Source organism: Pavona decussata, unplaced genomic scaffold (genome assembly GCF_977016875.1).
Source record: "Pavona decussata unplaced genomic scaffold, jaPavDecu1.1 SCAFFOLD_119, whole genome shotgun sequence".
Classification (NCBI taxonomy): domain Eukaryota; kingdom Metazoa; phylum Cnidaria; class Anthozoa; order Scleractinia; family Agariciidae; genus Pavona; species Pavona decussata.
The window spans coordinates 525,001-541,622 of NW_028145533.1; the positions used below are offsets into that span (position 1 = coordinate 525,001).

General features: G+C 38.8%; 1 protein-coding gene across 3 annotated transcripts in view; it reads right to left on the reverse strand.

The window, feature by feature from the left end:
• The window catches only part of LOC146469749 (coadhesin-like), an 18,368-nt gene extending 5,534 nt beyond the window's left edge, over positions 1-12,834 (reverse strand). The window contains exons 1-9 of one of the 3 annotated variants that reach the window (XM_085122859.1): positions 11,247-12,834; positions 8,877-8,957; positions 8,190-8,509; positions 6,525-6,816; positions 5,624-5,791; positions 4,855-4,869; positions 1,756-2,079; positions 1,319-1,471; positions 524-711 (exon numbers count right to left, since the gene is read on the reverse strand). In XM_085122859.1, the coding sequence (XP_084978985.1) occupies positions 524-711; positions 1,319-1,471; positions 1,756-2,079; positions 4,855-4,869; positions 5,624-5,791; positions 6,525-6,816; positions 8,190-8,509; positions 8,877-8,957; positions 11,247-11,415 (1,710 nt within the window). In that variant the 5' untranslated portion in view covers positions 11,416-12,834. Of the gene's footprint in view, positions 1-523; positions 712-1,318; positions 1,472-1,755; positions 2,080-4,854; positions 4,870-5,608; positions 5,792-6,524; positions 6,817-8,189; positions 8,510-8,876; positions 8,958-11,246 lie in introns of all 3 variants that reach the window. The other 2 variants (XM_085122860.1, XM_085122861.1) reach the window with 2 other exon arrangements.
• Between the last annotated feature and the right edge of the window lie 3,788 nt (positions 12,835-16,622).

Sequence of the window (16,622 nt, forward strand, 5' to 3'; positions counted from 1 at the left end):
AATAAAACTTAACAAGGCAGCCTGTAAAGGAAGTTCAGAGGTTAGCCCTAAGTAATAACTCCCTGACAAAAAAATAAAAACAACTAAGATGCTCAGTTGATAAAACATTAAGGCAGAATTTCACCTTCTCCCACCAAACCTTGCACGAAACTTACACGAAGTTCACGAAACTCCACTTAGGATCTTTGCTCCCTGAGACAATCGTTAAGGACGGCTCTGTTTACACATGCAACATAGTCCCTTTTGGACTCCAAGGGGCGGTTATTTCACGCGTAAGAAGGCAAAGGACTCGGCAACATTTACTCGATGCAGAGAAACATCAGAGAGGAGATCTTATTTCATCCTTTGTATTATTAGTTTACTTTCTCGACTATCACGAAAATTATTGCATGAAGTCTAAGGTTTTATGTATTCCGCGGAGTTAATCGGCGAACATTAGCCACAATTAAAAGAAGCGAGCGCTAGCTATGAAGCCTTTGGGCTTCAGACCTTACGCAGTACTCAAAGACGACAAATTATTTACCTTGCCATAGGGCACCCAGGTCACTCCATCGTTACTGCAGCTGAGGGTGAATTTGCTAACGGCATTCGGGTAATAATACTGTCCCTGAGTTTCCACCATTCCGATCGTAGTTGTTGCGTAGAGATCCAACTGGAGGTATTGGTTTTTGTCTTTAGCAACTGCTTTATCATGATCAGCACACCAAGCACCTGGTAATTAAAGAGGTAATATAGTAATAATTTATTCATAGTCCTTCACGGTATTCTTCTATGCGGAGGAGTGGGTGTTCCTTATGAATGATGTTCAACGCTGTCTAAGCCAAGGTTTTTTAAACTGATTAAAATGAAAGAAAAATGGCAAAATATTAACATGATGATGATGGACTTTCTTTTATTGTTGCTTATGTTGTTGATTTGAGACTTGCGTTCGGTTTTACGATACAATATATTCACTTATAAAGATGAGTAAATGTTCAAAGTTGTAAGACCGTTCTCCTAAGTTTATTTTAAAAGCAAAAAGCACAGTCCAATGAGCGTGTGAATCGTTTATTATATGCACTCCCAATGGTGCCAAAGTAACTTGTACCTCCTAATTTCAGTTACCATGGTTAACCTTACGCTGGGTCAACGTTGTCAAGAGAACATGAGAGCATGAAGTGCGCTAATCGTCCTTGGGTAACGAGGTCTTTGCAGCATCGGCTATTTATTCCATATGATCCTGCCCTCTTAAAAGGGACCGAGTCTTAACTTTCTCTGGGCGCAGTGGTTTGAACATAAATTAATTAGAAGATTGAACGCACAGCGGTTTAATATGTACCTCGTCCAGCGGTGTTGTTGACTTTGCCCATAGAAGGCATGTGATCAATCCTGGACTGTTGTATCACTTGTTCATTTGGCCCATGAGCGTAAGACGAAGAGGCATCGTACTGGGCATCATTAAGGGATAAGAGTTCATATCCATTACCGCAGTCTATCAAAAACAAGAGGCAAAATAATACTTTGAACGTGATGCGAGAGTCCAGTGCTACGTGCAGTCAGATTGTCGGAACTCACTCCAACACATGCCATTACGTTGAGCTAGATGTATGTCAAACAAAACACTTGCGTCTGCGCCCACTCCCTTTGACACTAAAAACAGTTCAGATTCTAATCTCCCAACTGTATTATACCCATGTTATATAATGTTGGGAAAAAAGAGTTTTATTATTTGTCTTCTATTATATATCTTAAAAGTATATTAAAAAAAACACTTACCCTTTGGGTCAGGGGTGCCATGTACGACAAGTCCGCTCTGTTGTGGTGGTACTTGCGGTTGTACAGGTTTCGGTTGTGGTTGTGGTTGAGGTTGGGGTTCGGGTTTCGGTTGTGGTTGTGGTTGTGGTTGGGGTTGGGGTTGGGGTTGGGGTTGGGGTTGGGGTTGAGGTTGAGGTTTGGGTGGGATTGGATTTGCGGTGGATGCCGGTTTTGGTGTTGATTGTGGTTGGGGTGGAGGTTTAGTTGTGGCAGGTTTTGGTTGTGGTTGTGGTTGTGGTTGTGGTTTAAGTTGTTGTTGAGGAGCGGGAGTTGTACCGGGTTTTCCTACAGGAATTAATGTGTCTTAGCATCAGTATAGAATTGACGCAAAAAATATTCAATAATGAGGATTTCCCCACGATTGAAATAAAATTTAGTAGGATCATGAAACATTATTTCTACCTAAAAATAAGGGTTTGGTGAGACCCTTACAAAAACCAGAATATCTAAAATGATAAATACATGGAGAACCTTCTTGACTGAAAAATCCGAAGCCCGTTAGTGAGCATCGCGTGTGTTAGTACGATATTTAAAGTGTGAAACAATAGAAAGCTACTTTAGTTTTTTTTTCTTTTTGCAGCTAAAGGAAGAAAAAGATAAAATCTCGTATTAACAAAAAAATGCCCTTTGTGTGTAATTGTTTATGTCTGCGAAATCAATGACTTAAAGTAAATACTTTTGCGACAAGGACTTATGATAGCCACCCTCAAGCTCTCAGCTAAGGATACCTGAGATATGACACTCATCTTCCTACCCCACCCTTAGAAGGCACGTTATCCACATTATTAATAAACAGAGAAAGGATAGTTTAGAATCGAGTTGCTGGGTATCTTAAATAATTGGACATTTTTGCAGTTTCACATTTATGGGCTTCGTAGTCATTTGAGTCCAACAAACATTTTTTAATGTATTTCTGACTGACTTCCATTTCAAGTGACCAATTAAGGGAGAAAAGGGGAGCGGAGGTCTAAACGCCCACGCTTGAGTTCATAACGCCTTTACGTCTGGTTCAAGTTGCCTGATCAGTTAATAAGAACAACGTCCAAATCTTAATCTCACTTTTATGTCAAGTGGTCTCATATCTAACAAAAGAGAAAGAAGCGGTAAGGAATTCATAAATTAAAAAGAGCTGTTCTTCTTTCAGGAACCTAATGTCAAGACGTACTCACACGGTCAAATGCAGTTGAACCTCGCTACTAAGGCCACCCCGGGGACAGAGTATATTGGAGGTTGTAGAGAGGCGGCAGTTATGGGCAGGCAGGCGCGAAGTATGTTACCATTCGAATTAAGGGTTTCTTTTGACTAACCAAAGGCAATTCGCGAAGTTACTAAGGGTACGACTGCATTACTAGTTTTAGTCTTAGCTTATAGGCTCAGGGCAAATAAAATGTTGGTATTCAGTGGGTAAGTAACAATTGCAGGCATGTCATCCTAAAAGCTTTTTTTTCCCTTTTATTACATTTTATTGAACTCTTGAATAAAATAAAATAAAATAAAATAAATAAATACACCAAACAATCAGTCTTTACTTATCAAAATGAGTTCAACGCGTTTTTCGTACTTATACGTAAAATCAGTGTAAATTCTTTGAACGAGTTCACGAATTCCGTTGGCTTCATTTAACATTTAGTTAATCAACATGTTGGAGATGACATATTATCGGCAATTTGCACATTCTTTCAAGCATGTCAACACTGCGGTCTTTTGGATTACGTGCTACATTTCGAAGCAATGTGTTTTCTTCTAAACTAAACGCCTTGCAATGAGAACAGTTTGTTAACGATTGGAACGGTTATGGTGTTTAATTATGAGGAATAAATGATCGTAGGACTTACCGTGAGAAGATGACATGTTCCAGAGGAAGGGAAAAAAAGTTCGTTAGTTTGTTAGCGAGGCATTGAGATCCTTAAAACTAGTATAAACATTATATCCCACAATTATTTTAATATATAGTTATTTAATAGCTGTTTATCCTTGTTAGCTGTGTTAAAGCCAGAAAAGGCTGCATGCAATATTACATTAGTTAATTAAACTTACTTAATTTAATACTTGTGTTTTACATTATTACGAGTTAATTGCAATTTAATTTAATTTAATTAGAAGTTATTGGATTAATAGAATATAAATGATGGGTTTTGACTAGCGACCCCGCACAATGGCAAGGAAACTTGTAAGCGCGAGAGTCCTTATGGGATCTTTGAAACTTAAGCTCATTCACAAGAAGGGAAACATCTTGTTTCTTCTGCTTGTGTCGTTCTGTTTTTGCAAGGAAACTTGGGCTTGGCTAATGCTTGCGCTTGTTCTTATAACTTAAGGGGGCTGCAAGGAATTTTTACGGATGGCATTTCGTTGTACGCTATTTTACAGGGTTCTTTGCTGCTAGATTTGTAAAATATATGACGTTGAACATTTGAATTTTAAGATTTTGGAATTGAGGTAACGTTGAACATTTGAATTTTAAGATTTGGAATTGAGGTAACGTGGGTAGTGCCAGTCAAAACTCGGGGTAAGGAAATGGGGCTAAAAGTTGCAAAAAGTGAAAAGTGGAGATAACTGACCTAGCCTTCGATTGACCCTAGGCAATTCTCATGTATACACAAAAATATAATAATAAAATGTTACTGAAGAAAATTTTGAAATAAATGTGTTTATGATTTCATAACTGTTATGATGAATTCGAAAGATCCCATAAATAACGTTTTCCTTCCTGGTTTTGTTATAATCACTACTATTTTGAAGAGTACGTTTTTTTGTCAAACCTATCCCAAATTCATTCCAGAGGGTACGTTTAAAATATTGCAGACAGAAAACAGCAACATGAAAATTAGATTTTAAATTGAAATGACCTGTCAGAAAAGCTTTTTTTTTTTAAGTCGTGATAAGGAGCTTTACATAAAGTTAAATTTAAGTTAAGTGCTTCTTTCCCCACTTTGATTTCAGTTGTTGAGGTTTAAAGGCAACATAAACTCTTGTATTGTAATGACAATACACATTAGATTCATGAAAAAATCTATTTAAACGACTACCCAAACCTGATTGACAAACATGTTAAAAACTTACCTGGCTGTGGAGTTGCTGTTAAGGTTTGCAAAATTGGGACAAGGAGAAAGAAAGAAAGAAAATACGAATTAGAGAATATCACAATAGAAATTATCCTGACATCATTAAAGAACGAATTAAATTGATAATTTCTGCCTTGAGCTGATTCTTTTTTCTGTTTCCAATCTCGATAAAATCATTTCAACTGGCTACCTGGCTCCAGCAAGGCAGGAATTTTATATTAATTAATTAATAGATTTTATTTAGGATTGCCCGAAATTAGGACTGTACAAAATAATGAAGGTTGCATGACTTTCAGTGAGCGTTTTATGTTAACTCCAAGCTTTTAACAAGGTATTTCAACACTTTTTCGCGCAAGTAAACGTTTCCACGGTTTTCGAATTTTGTGGTCTGCGTTTTATCTTTATTAGAAGATACTATGATTTCAAAGCAGTTTCTCATAGTGCAGGTTTGCCTATAAGCCGTTCTCATTTTCGAACTTTAAAATTAGTCCGCAAAATCAACAGTGACCTATCGTACTTGTACTTATGCATGCATTTACCACGAAGTTTGCGAAAACTTTTGGTAGCGTGACCTTTGAAGACTTGATCGAATTTCGACCAAAGCCGTCTACCCAAAATGGTGATGACATCATGGTTTTCTGGCACATGCAACATAAGGTCAGTCGTTACGAAGAAAACTTAAGAAAAAAAGCTGGCATTCTTACTGTTGCCCCGTCCTGTTTTTCGAGGTTCTTTGAATAATTAAAAGCAACAGAAATCATTCTTACATTGGCATTCCGCTGCTGATCCGCACGGGTATTGCTCGACCTTCGCACCGGTGCAGTTGAGACCTCCGCTCTCTGGTGCTGGATTGTTGCATTCCCTTGTTCGCATCTTCACCATACAGGGATGCCTACATTCGGACCAAGCTGACCATGCACTCCAGCCTCCGTTCACTGCAAGACACAAGCTGAGCTTCATTTAATATGCCCCATTAATTTGGCTCCTTTCGGTAAATGGTACCCTCATCCAAGCTATGGAGAATTGGTCATGATAGACTATAAAAGATCCATTTATAGGTAATCGAGCTGACAAGATGAAAACTGGAAAGAGCGAAGGAGAAAAACAATCTAAGCGAGACTGATGCCTTGAAAAAGCAATCTCAGTTCTTTTCTTCGCTGGTTCACTTATATATCATTCCCGAGTTGCTTTGAACCTCGTGATCAAAGCGAGGCTTGAATCCCGTATAGTTTTTATTATGGAAATTAGACTTCATTCATTTCGTAGCAAAACTAATTTTCACATGAAACACCTCGCTTACGTAATGAGATTCAAATAAACTCGAAAATGGCAAATTATATCCTTGTAAGTCGAGCTTTATCGAGTTCTCACTCGACCACATCGCTAGCTAGCTTGCAGGACGTTCCAGAGCATGGTGGAAGCAACTCTGGTTGCGATATGTTTGTTTCTGAATCCACCGTTTCCCACGAAGAGTATTATGCACTGTACATTGTCCCTTAAGTCTCAAATCTTACCATCCGAAATTCTAAAGAGTTTTTTACAAGATAAATGCAAATCCATTAACTAAGTAAGATATTAATTAGGAAATTGTTTTTTTCCTATGGTAGAGCTGTGCACATTTTTTTTATCGTTGTCCTGCGTGTGAGCATTTTCTGCTAAAAAACGTACCCACGCACGATTTGTTGGCTATTTTAGAAGCCGTATCCCCCAGTTTGGCATAATCAGCCACTTCAAATACGTGATCTGCTGCAGGTTCACTGGCGATGAGCTTCAACTGATCCGAGAAAGTTGTCTTTTCTTCTGCAGAAAGACCATCCTGGACGCCTACAGCGTACACAGCTACCTCCGCGTTGTGTAGATTATCAGTCGGCAATTGCAGAAGGTCGGCTCCTGTTATAGGTGGTTTTGCAGCATCTATGTACACATCCGCCGAAGGACCTCCGGTTATAAGGATTACCACCTTGAAAAATGAAAAGAATACAGTTACTTAGTTGTTTCCCAAATAAATTTCATGGAATAATCGGCATCTCATTTAAATGATTATACTTTCAGTAACATGTCATCCACTAACTCTGAAGTGGCGACTACCTCATCACAGAAATACGATTTTTAACTCCGAGAGAGAAACCGTTAGTAACAAATATTGGCTTCTATCTTAGCAATATTGGCTTCTATCTTAGACAGGTTCTATAAATAGATTCGTTCATGATTCTGATAGACAACTCATCCTATGAGAAATTATGACCGCCCAACGGCAGATATATATATTTTGTGATGATACTTGGGGGACATCCAGATTAGAGGCCGAGTAGATCAATTGCGATATACCCAATGTTTTAATTAACATTGCCCTTCCAAATATCGTCAAAACCCGTGAACTCCACATATCCAACTTAGTTTGCATCCTTTGGATCTTTTTGTCGAAGTTAAGCTCGTTATTCTCCTTAACATTATATGAAAAATATATCCCAAGTATCTTAACAGGGCTATGGAACCATTTTAAATCTAGAGGTTCATTTCCATTGCTTTCCCATCTTCCCAACCAAAGCGCATTCGTTTTCTTTACATTAAGAGATAGACTAGAAATTTTTCCGAAATCCCCAACAATTTTCAAAGCCAGTTCTAGAGATTCTAAGTCAGCATTAAACAGAGTAGTATCATCAGCGAATTGAGACAACTTGATTTCCCTACCAAAGATTTTGATTCCTCTCACGTTGGCGTCTTGACGAATCTTAATTAAGAGAACCTCCGCAGACAGAATAAACAAATAAGGGGAGAGGGGGCAATCTTGTCGCGCTCCTTTTGACGGTTTAAACCAATTGGTTATAAAACCAAACCGCACTCTCTATGTTCGTGCAGAATATCTTGACCCAGCACTTTCTAAGGTTACATTAAGGACAGTGCCTACTAATACAGATGTTTTTACACAGTTTGTTAATATGCGGGGAAAGTAGATCTTTACACAAGTGCTATTGAAATCCAAAAAAAAAAAATTGGGGGTAACCACGCATTTTTTAGAGATAATTAAGAAACAATAATTCTAAAAAGTGCTAAACTGCAAAGTAATGTATGGCATTTTTTATCAAATTAAAGCTTTATTTTCTCTGAAAAATGCATGGTTACGCCCAATTTTCTTTCCAAATACCAGGAGTACTTGCTAAGTTCTGCTTTCTCTGCATAGTTTTAAACCGCGCAAAAATATCCCTGTGTTAGTAGGCACCGCCCATAAGAAACCCGAGTATCTCGAGATGTGCAGAACGTATGCGCAGTAACACTAAAGTGGGCACCGTCCTTAAAAGAAAGAACATTGTTATACTAATACTAAAAACGCACCTTACTCCCACTGCGTACTGATGCAGCCTTGAACACATCCAATGTTGAGTTAAGGGCAAGATCCGTTCTTTTGCCACCAGCTTTGAAAAATATTTTCTTCAAGGTGGTCGCCAAACTTTTGTCGTCATTGAATTTCATGAGTTTTATGGTGGTTTCTGGGTAGGACTGGTACTGGATCACTCCAAATCGTGTATACTTAACATCAAATTCGGAAGCAATGTCAATTGTGGCGTTCAGGATTTTCTCCCAGTTTTCTTTGCCAACCTTCTCAGAGCTGTCGAGGACGAAGACAACGTCCAATGATTTTTCACACTTTTTCTCTGGAATGATATATGCATGGAGTTATAATTGGTTACGTTTCCGATATAGCGTGATTTTCTGGAAATAATTACCGGTTATTCTGCTACTGACATTCTTTTGAAGCTAGGTAAACTTATACACCTAGATCTTTTATTTTTCTTTGATGCTATTTCGACCGTCTTCGCGAAAATATGGTACGAATTATAGAGTTGTGAGCCTGCAAATTTCAATAAAAGGACATGGCATAATTCGCTTCGTTTTAGGTAAAGCGGTAAAGCATTAAAATAGTCGCATAAAATACAGGCAATGACTTGTGTGTTCTCGTATGGTGTTAAGTAAGCTGTATTTTGTTTGCGTGTAATATGGCAGTACCAGCTGATAACATACCTTCTTTTTTCGCCGGTGCTGCTGCGGGAGATGCCGCTGGTGCGGCTGCCTGCCTTTTAAATATTTTTGGTGCTTCATAACCTGCATCACAAGCAATGATTGAGCCATATGGGGACGTTTGCAAATGTTTGCCCTAATACTTAAAACTTTGCTACCGTTAGCCAATCACGGCCCTCTGGCACAATTTGAATCGGAAAGTCCAATACGTGCGGTCAGTAAATGGCCACCCTATGAAAGTTTACCCAAAGGAACAATCATTTGTTGTTTCACAACCTTCATGGAAAGGAATAATTAACTGACACAGAGAGGTTTAAATACTTTGCCCTAATAATAACTAAGACGTTATTACCCCTAGCAAATCACGGCACTTACAACTTGAACCCGAAAGTGCAACATTGAGATGCGGTCGGTAAATATGGTCATCCTTATGAAAGTTTAACAAAAGGAGCAAAGTTACAAGATTACAGCCAAAGCAGGAACCCACAAAAAAATAGCCTCATTTACTTCTCACCTTTAAGGTTGTTCTGCACACACTCATACAAGCAATAATAATAATAATAATAATAATAATAATAATAATAATAATAATAGCACCACTGCCAGGTTGCAGGCAACAGAAATTTTGGAGATACGTTGCATGACTGAACAGCTTACTAAATAGATTTAGACATATAGTATTCGATTCGGATTATTATTCGAGGACAAAAAAGCACATTGTAGACATGGTCCCACACCATAAAAGGAACCTTGGCGTAGTCAAATCGCAAGTCAGTCATTTGGTTATAGACGTTCGACAACGAGTTTTCAACATCGTTGTTCCTTTATGCGCCAAGATTAAGTAAAATACCGACACAGTAAATTTGATTTTGAATCGATACAAAAAGCTGGAGATTTACTAAAAAATAAAGCAGGCGTTGTTCCGGTAGAATTGCAAAATTTTTCGTCAAAATCTTCTTTTAACCTTAAATGCTTTTGAAAGACATGTTTGTCTTTATTCTTGAAATCATCCATATCGTCCACATCCCTCTTTCTCACTTCGTCCGCCATCGCTAATGAGGCGTTAAAGTAGTAATTTTGTGGGAAGAAGATATCCTTTGCTTCATGTTGCGTGTCCTTGTTTAAAATTGCAGACCTAGACGTTTCGCTAAAGGCTGAATACAATAAATACGAAAAAGTTCCCTGATACTTGGGTATTGCGAGGTGTTAGCCTAACTCTGGAATACTTTTTTGTGTGTTTAGTTGTTAACTTTTGATTGTCTCCTAAATTGGAGGCTCCAAAAAAAAAAAGGCGGTTCATTTGTGTTACGGATATTGAATTTTATGAATGGCCACTGAACAAAATCACAACAAGTACCTGTTGTCCGATTAAAGTAGACGTAGAATTCTGGCAGAAACGTGTGATCTTTAAACACAACTGACAGTTGCTTGTTTTTCTGCTGCAAAATTTCTCCTCACCCAAATAGAGGCCTAGAAAAATTTCGTTCAAGATCTACTTCTAAGGTCTAACATGTATAACACAGGTTCTGGTTTCTCGAGGTAGCTTTTTAACGCTTGGCTATGTCTTGAATTTATGATAACAACATTAAAATATTTGCCTTGAAGGTCCATGATTTAAAGACTGCACAATATCAGTGAAATAACTTAATATTTTCCCTACGTAACGTCGAAGCATAAATCCTTTAAAATGTTTTCTTTTCTTTTAAATCAAGCGCAGGTTGCGAAAGTCAATTGATGCAGTTTCAGTTCATCCGCTGTCCAATTGCTTTCTTAGAGCGTAAGGAGCTCCTCTGTGATTTCCGCATTTCGCTACAGTTTTCACTTCCTTTCTTTTTGTTTTCTTTTTAACACTGTGTTGACAGGGCAGAGTCTGAGCTGTTCTTGAGCTGTTGTATTATTGAAACTAGCTCCGAACGTCTGATATTTACCGAGTTCTCAGATTGTGATTGAAGTCTGCTAAATGGTAATCAAGAGACAACTTCAAATCATTCCAGCATCACTTCAAGCCATACTGTGAAAACACGTTCACTTATTTTAACACTACTGGCTAGTAACGCAAATTGATCCCGTTCTTACCACCAGAATAAATGAATAACAACAATAATAAAACCTCATAAAGCCAAGCTTATGGCTTGCTCCCCACAAACTATGGCGATTTACCCGATCCCTGGAAATTTGATTTATAACATTTCCCATTCGAAAGTGCAATTTTACACTGAATTATTCCACGGCATTCATTTGGGCTGAACTTTACCGTAAGCAAAGTTAAGGTGAAGCACCCTAGACATGTTTTCCCTCCTCAAGGTTACGTCTCGAAGTAGTTCGGAAGTGTTCCCCCTGCTATAATAATCTATCACTGGCTATTTAACTTACCAAACTTTTGTGCCCCATGACATAATGTCAAGCTCACTGCGACAACCGATAACCAGGTTAATATAATCCTTCTAATCGCCATTTTTTCCGTCTCCTTTAACGAGAAAGTGCTTAACACAAAGTATGTAACCCTTGACTCATCGAGTCTAAAAACAATGACATATTTCATACATAATTTAGAAGCCCCTAATCGTATTTCACGCTTGCTATCAGCAAACAGCGAATAATGGAGCGGGACACAGGCACCACCTGTAGATGTTGTCAGGAAAACCAAATCGCACGGAACGCACTCTATAGCCTTCGTTGAAACTAATTTCAACTTCAGCTCCTACAGGCCATATATAGCTATTTCGTTCAGTAAGGTGGTAAAATTTCCTATTCACGCGCAGAGATCTAAGGCCTTAATTTTTTTTAAGCTGTGCGATTTAGTTCTATTTTATCAGCAACCTTGCCTTAACTATTTACGGCTTCACGGACACTGAAGTCATTGTTTTGATATTTACTGTGTTAATAAATGGAGTAAATAAGTATCACTTTTAAACTGACGAAGTCAATTGTTCATTAACACTAGTAATTTTAAGGCTTAACTTTAACTATATAACACAGAGCGATGCACTGCACGAATTTCACCATACTATCCGCAAAACTGATGTCACGTTCGTTAAGAAATTGTACACAGAGTTGCTACTGTTACAAAATATAAGTATAATTTAACTAACGTCTAAGGTTTAGCTGTTTATTCGGAGGTTTTATTCACTGGTACACTATCGATTTTCTTACTTCATCGGTCAAGGCAAACTAAAGACATGAACTTTGTCAACAACCCAACCCACTGAACAATGAAGTGACCGACGGCAAATTTTCTTTCATGTATTTTGACTTTATCATGACCATTTTGCAGCATTCCCTTTCGGACACATGTCACTGTTTCAGAAAGGCAAGCTCGCTTGTCGTCCACTACGTTTCTCGATTCCTCTCGCCCCATCAGAGGTGTCTGGAGATTACAAACAATTCTCTAGAAAAAAAAGCAACAAACTTCATACCATGCACGACTCTTCAATAATCGTAGCGGGCTCAGTTGATTTAATATTTACAAGCAACATGCAGTTCCTTATTTTCTTTTTTCTTTTTTCTTTTTTTTTTTTTACAAAACAGCATTCTAATTAACAATTTACTTTCTTGCATTAGCTTACACGATTTTACTGATGATGCCAGATAACGAGATTCCACCTAATGTTAAAACGTTTGCTGTCGCGAATTAAGGCAGTCGACGCCTAGTTGCTCAACCGCCAACCTAACTACGACTTTTTGATCGTATCTTATTTAACTTTCCAATTATCGCCAAATTGGATAATATCTGGACTAGTTGCATAGAGACGTAAGGCACTAACTTGAATAAGCGCCCCAGGACGTTCATCTTTAAAGCTGGGTTTACTGATTAAGACCTGTGTATGTTTACAAACATAAACTCACTAATCCTTTCGGGCATTATTTTTTTACTATTTTTTAATAATTATTTTTTTTTTTTGTTTTGAGGAAGTCAAATTAGAGATAAGGACTTGAAGAGGATGTTCGGGCCTTAAGTCTAGGCGTTTATAGAGTAAAAACGGTATGCTTAAATAGCCTTTAAGATGAATATGGGTGATCTTGAAATCCAAGATAAAGTTGCCAAATCACTTCATGGGGCACTGGTTGGTTGACTTCCTGTAAACAAAATAGGTTCCAACATTAGTACGCACAACGTACGGTTGATGTCCAAACAGTGACACTTCAACGTTTATGTGATCCGACATTCAACATACAAGATACAAGTAAAGAAATGAAATCGAGTTTTGACCAAATATACAACGATCACAATTTTGCAGGACAAAACGAACTGCGATACTATAGATCTGACATGCCAACATTTTTTTTTTCATTTAACAGTGGATGCAAAGTGTTAAAATTAGGATGCATTGGGTTGGTAGCCGTCTGATTGAAGGACTTTTAATCTGTTTTCAAAGAGTTTAGTCATACACTATTCAAGAACAAGCCCGAATCAAGTTCGGTTCCAGTTCAAATATTTATTTGCCACATTAGTAAAGGTGTTGATAATACTTAAATACAATTCATCACTTTACCATTTGGCTTCAATGTAGTTCTCGTGACTGTCACACGCGCAAAAACCTTCGGGTGACAGGAACTCGCTGGGGCCAAAGCAGATCGAAAACTTGGCCAAGGATAAACGTGAATGGAGAAAGTTTATGGCCGCCTGTACTAACACGTAACCGGATTGATTTTGATTGTCAATGTTTTTGTAAAGATAAATTCCCCGACTAGAGTCTTTATAACGATCAGCGGTTTCTCCTGACAATGCATGAATATTTTTAAGGAGTTCTACGTTTGTTTTCGCAAAATCGTGAGAGTCATCATGTCACATTGACAGGATAACCAAAATAATTGTTCAGCGAGATAGTTAGTGAAAGGTAGATTTCATTCCCTTATGTAATTTCCTGTTGCCTGCATTCTTTTGGTGGAAACATATGTTAATAGCTTTCCGTCGTCTGTCTCATTTTCTTCTTGTGATGGTGGTTCCATTCAACTCCAACCATCAGCAACGGCGAACTGTACGGACACTGAATCACTGAATCAGTGACTCATCACTGACATGTTTTTTGAAGACAAAAATCACAAACCATGAAAACAATAATAAAAAAAAGAGATTACGAACAGCAATAGTTTTCTTTGACTTGAACTTGGCTCCTGACCTCAAATTTGTCTCGGGCTTGGGATGTGTAAAATCTTACTCCTTTTTGCAAATTGATGCTTAATTTTTCACTCTACTTGGCATTGTCCACATAAAAAACGACATTTACTTGGTTCGTAAATAATCCAGGTCACGTACAACCTTTAGGTACTGGTATTAACACAGTACTTTAATCAGATTCGTAACCCGTTCCCTTTCCTAAAGTAAAACTGATATTGGTTTTGCCCTCTGCTTACCCTATCTAAGCGCGGGTGTGTTAGATACCGCTGGAAGAGTGGCTGAAGGTGAAGGTTGTTGGCAATTGTTTGATGGACTTGTGGGAGCAACAGCACCTGGATCAAAAAAGGAAGAAGATAGGTTAGGCCATTTGTTTTGCTGCCCTGTGTCAAGAATTAAGTGTCTGGGAATGAGGGCTTCAGAGAAAAAAAGATGCATTTCTGAAGATTTCATGAAGTTTTATGCCTTTTGCTCCAATACAAAAACGTTATTCAGGCTCAAAGTCACCACGGGTAGCATCCGCTCTAACCTCTCCCCACCAGCCTAGGTAGGGTTAAAGCAAGTCCAATTTCTACCACTTTGAGGAAAATTAATTCATCTGAAGGACATCACCGAAGTGATTCAACTGGTGCTGCCTTTAAACTAACTTGGCACTAAAATCACTTATTGGTGCTAATTGTTTACCTGGAATGCTAGCCGGTATGTTGGGTGGTATGCAAGGAGCAGTTGAAGACGAAACTTGCTGGATTGACGAGCTTGCGGCGGCGGTGGCTGATCCATGAACTAAAGTACCGAATAAATAAAACATATGAAACACTTTCCTCAAGAGTATATTCCATTCCCAGATTCATTGCCCAGCCGTGTATACACATCCAGAGTGACTAATAGTCTACATTTTCATGTTTTCTTATTGGACTTTTTGGCTTGAGTACCCTATGCGTCCGTGCATTTGATGCTTGGTACTAGCTCCACACCACCCTTCCTCTTTCAAAAACAAGTTGATCCCCTCATTTCGTTTACATAATGAGTGCACCTGTGGCCGTAGGACTGGCTGAGTTGGTAATCTGGAGTACGATGGAGGAACATGTTCAGGATGTTAAAACAGTTGGAGTAGCCGTAGTAGCCTCACCGGCCTAGATAGGGTAAAAGTAAGTCCAATTTCTATCACCTTGAGGAGAATTAATTCATCTGAAGGACATTACCGAAGTGTTTCAACTGGTGCTGCCTTTAAACTAGCTAGGCAATAAAATTACTTATTTGCGCCTTGTTTACCTGGAATGCTAGACGGTATGTTGGGTGGTATGCAAGGAGCAGTTGAAGACGAAACTTGCTGGATTGACGAGCTTGCGGCGGCGGTGGCTGATCCAGAAACTAAAGTACCGGATAAATTCATCATATGAAACACTTTCCTCAAGAATATATTCCATTCCCGGATTTACTGCCCAGCTGATACACATCCAGAGTGACTTATAGTCTACATTTTCATGTTTTTTGATTGGACAATTCGGCTTGAGTTCCCTACGCGTTCGTGCATTTGATTCTTGGTACTTGCCCCACACCACCCTTACTCCTTCAAAAACAAAGTGATCCCCTCATTTCTTTTACATAATGAGTGTACCTGTGGTCGTAGGACTGACTGAGTTGGTAATCTGGGGTACGATGGAGGAACATGTTGAGGATGTTAAAACAGTTGGAGTAGCCGTAGCAGAGCAGTGACTACAGGAGGGTGGTGTCCCTACTGACTGGGTCGATGACGTGGCATAACTAGGCCCTGGAACAGAACCGGTTTGCGAAGGTTTGGTTGTTGATACCAGAGGAACAGTCGCGTTTCCATTTGGGGTTGGGGGTTGCACAGCTGTGGAAGGTTTAAATTGGGGTGGTAACGGGCTAACGCAAAGGCATATACAAAGAGAAGGACACTGCTGCGGGTTGTTACCACTGTTGGGAAGCGGACGCAAAGTGGAAGGCTGCCCAGCTGAGGAAGGTTGCGGGCATGGACACGGACATGGGGAAGGTGAAGGACATGGCGCTAAAAGAGATTTTAAAAAAATGCCGAAATTGAGATCGGGTGTATTCCGTTTACACTTCCAAACCTAAGATTAGCAACTGTAGAATTTATCAAGACCGGGGTGGGTGCATATCATCTAACAGACGAAATGAGTCTTGTTTACAACTGTGTTAATTACGTGACATTTTGCATTGAATAAAATGAAGCCGAAGTATAATCCCACTGAGACGGGAAATCTGGTTTGCCTGCTATTCATATTTTAGATCCTCTATGTACTGCAGGAAAGTTACGTTAGTCTTAACTCAAGGTGAATTATAATTATCACAGGCTGAAGTTTTCATAATAGTTCAATTCAATAGGCCATTTCCGAGTTGCTGTGAACCTTATTATGAAAGCAAGGCTAAGTGCAAAGTTTTTATTATGAAAATTAGTGTACATTCATATGCAAACAAAGCTAATTTTCACATGAAAAGCTTTTGCACTTAGCCTCGCCTTTATAATGAGGTTCACAGCAACTCGGAAATGGCCTATTACGCAATTACCTGGCTTTGGTGAATGTACAGTTGAGGCTGTTTGGATTGAAACACCTGTCGGAGTTATTGGGCCTTGTACTGGAGTTTTCCCA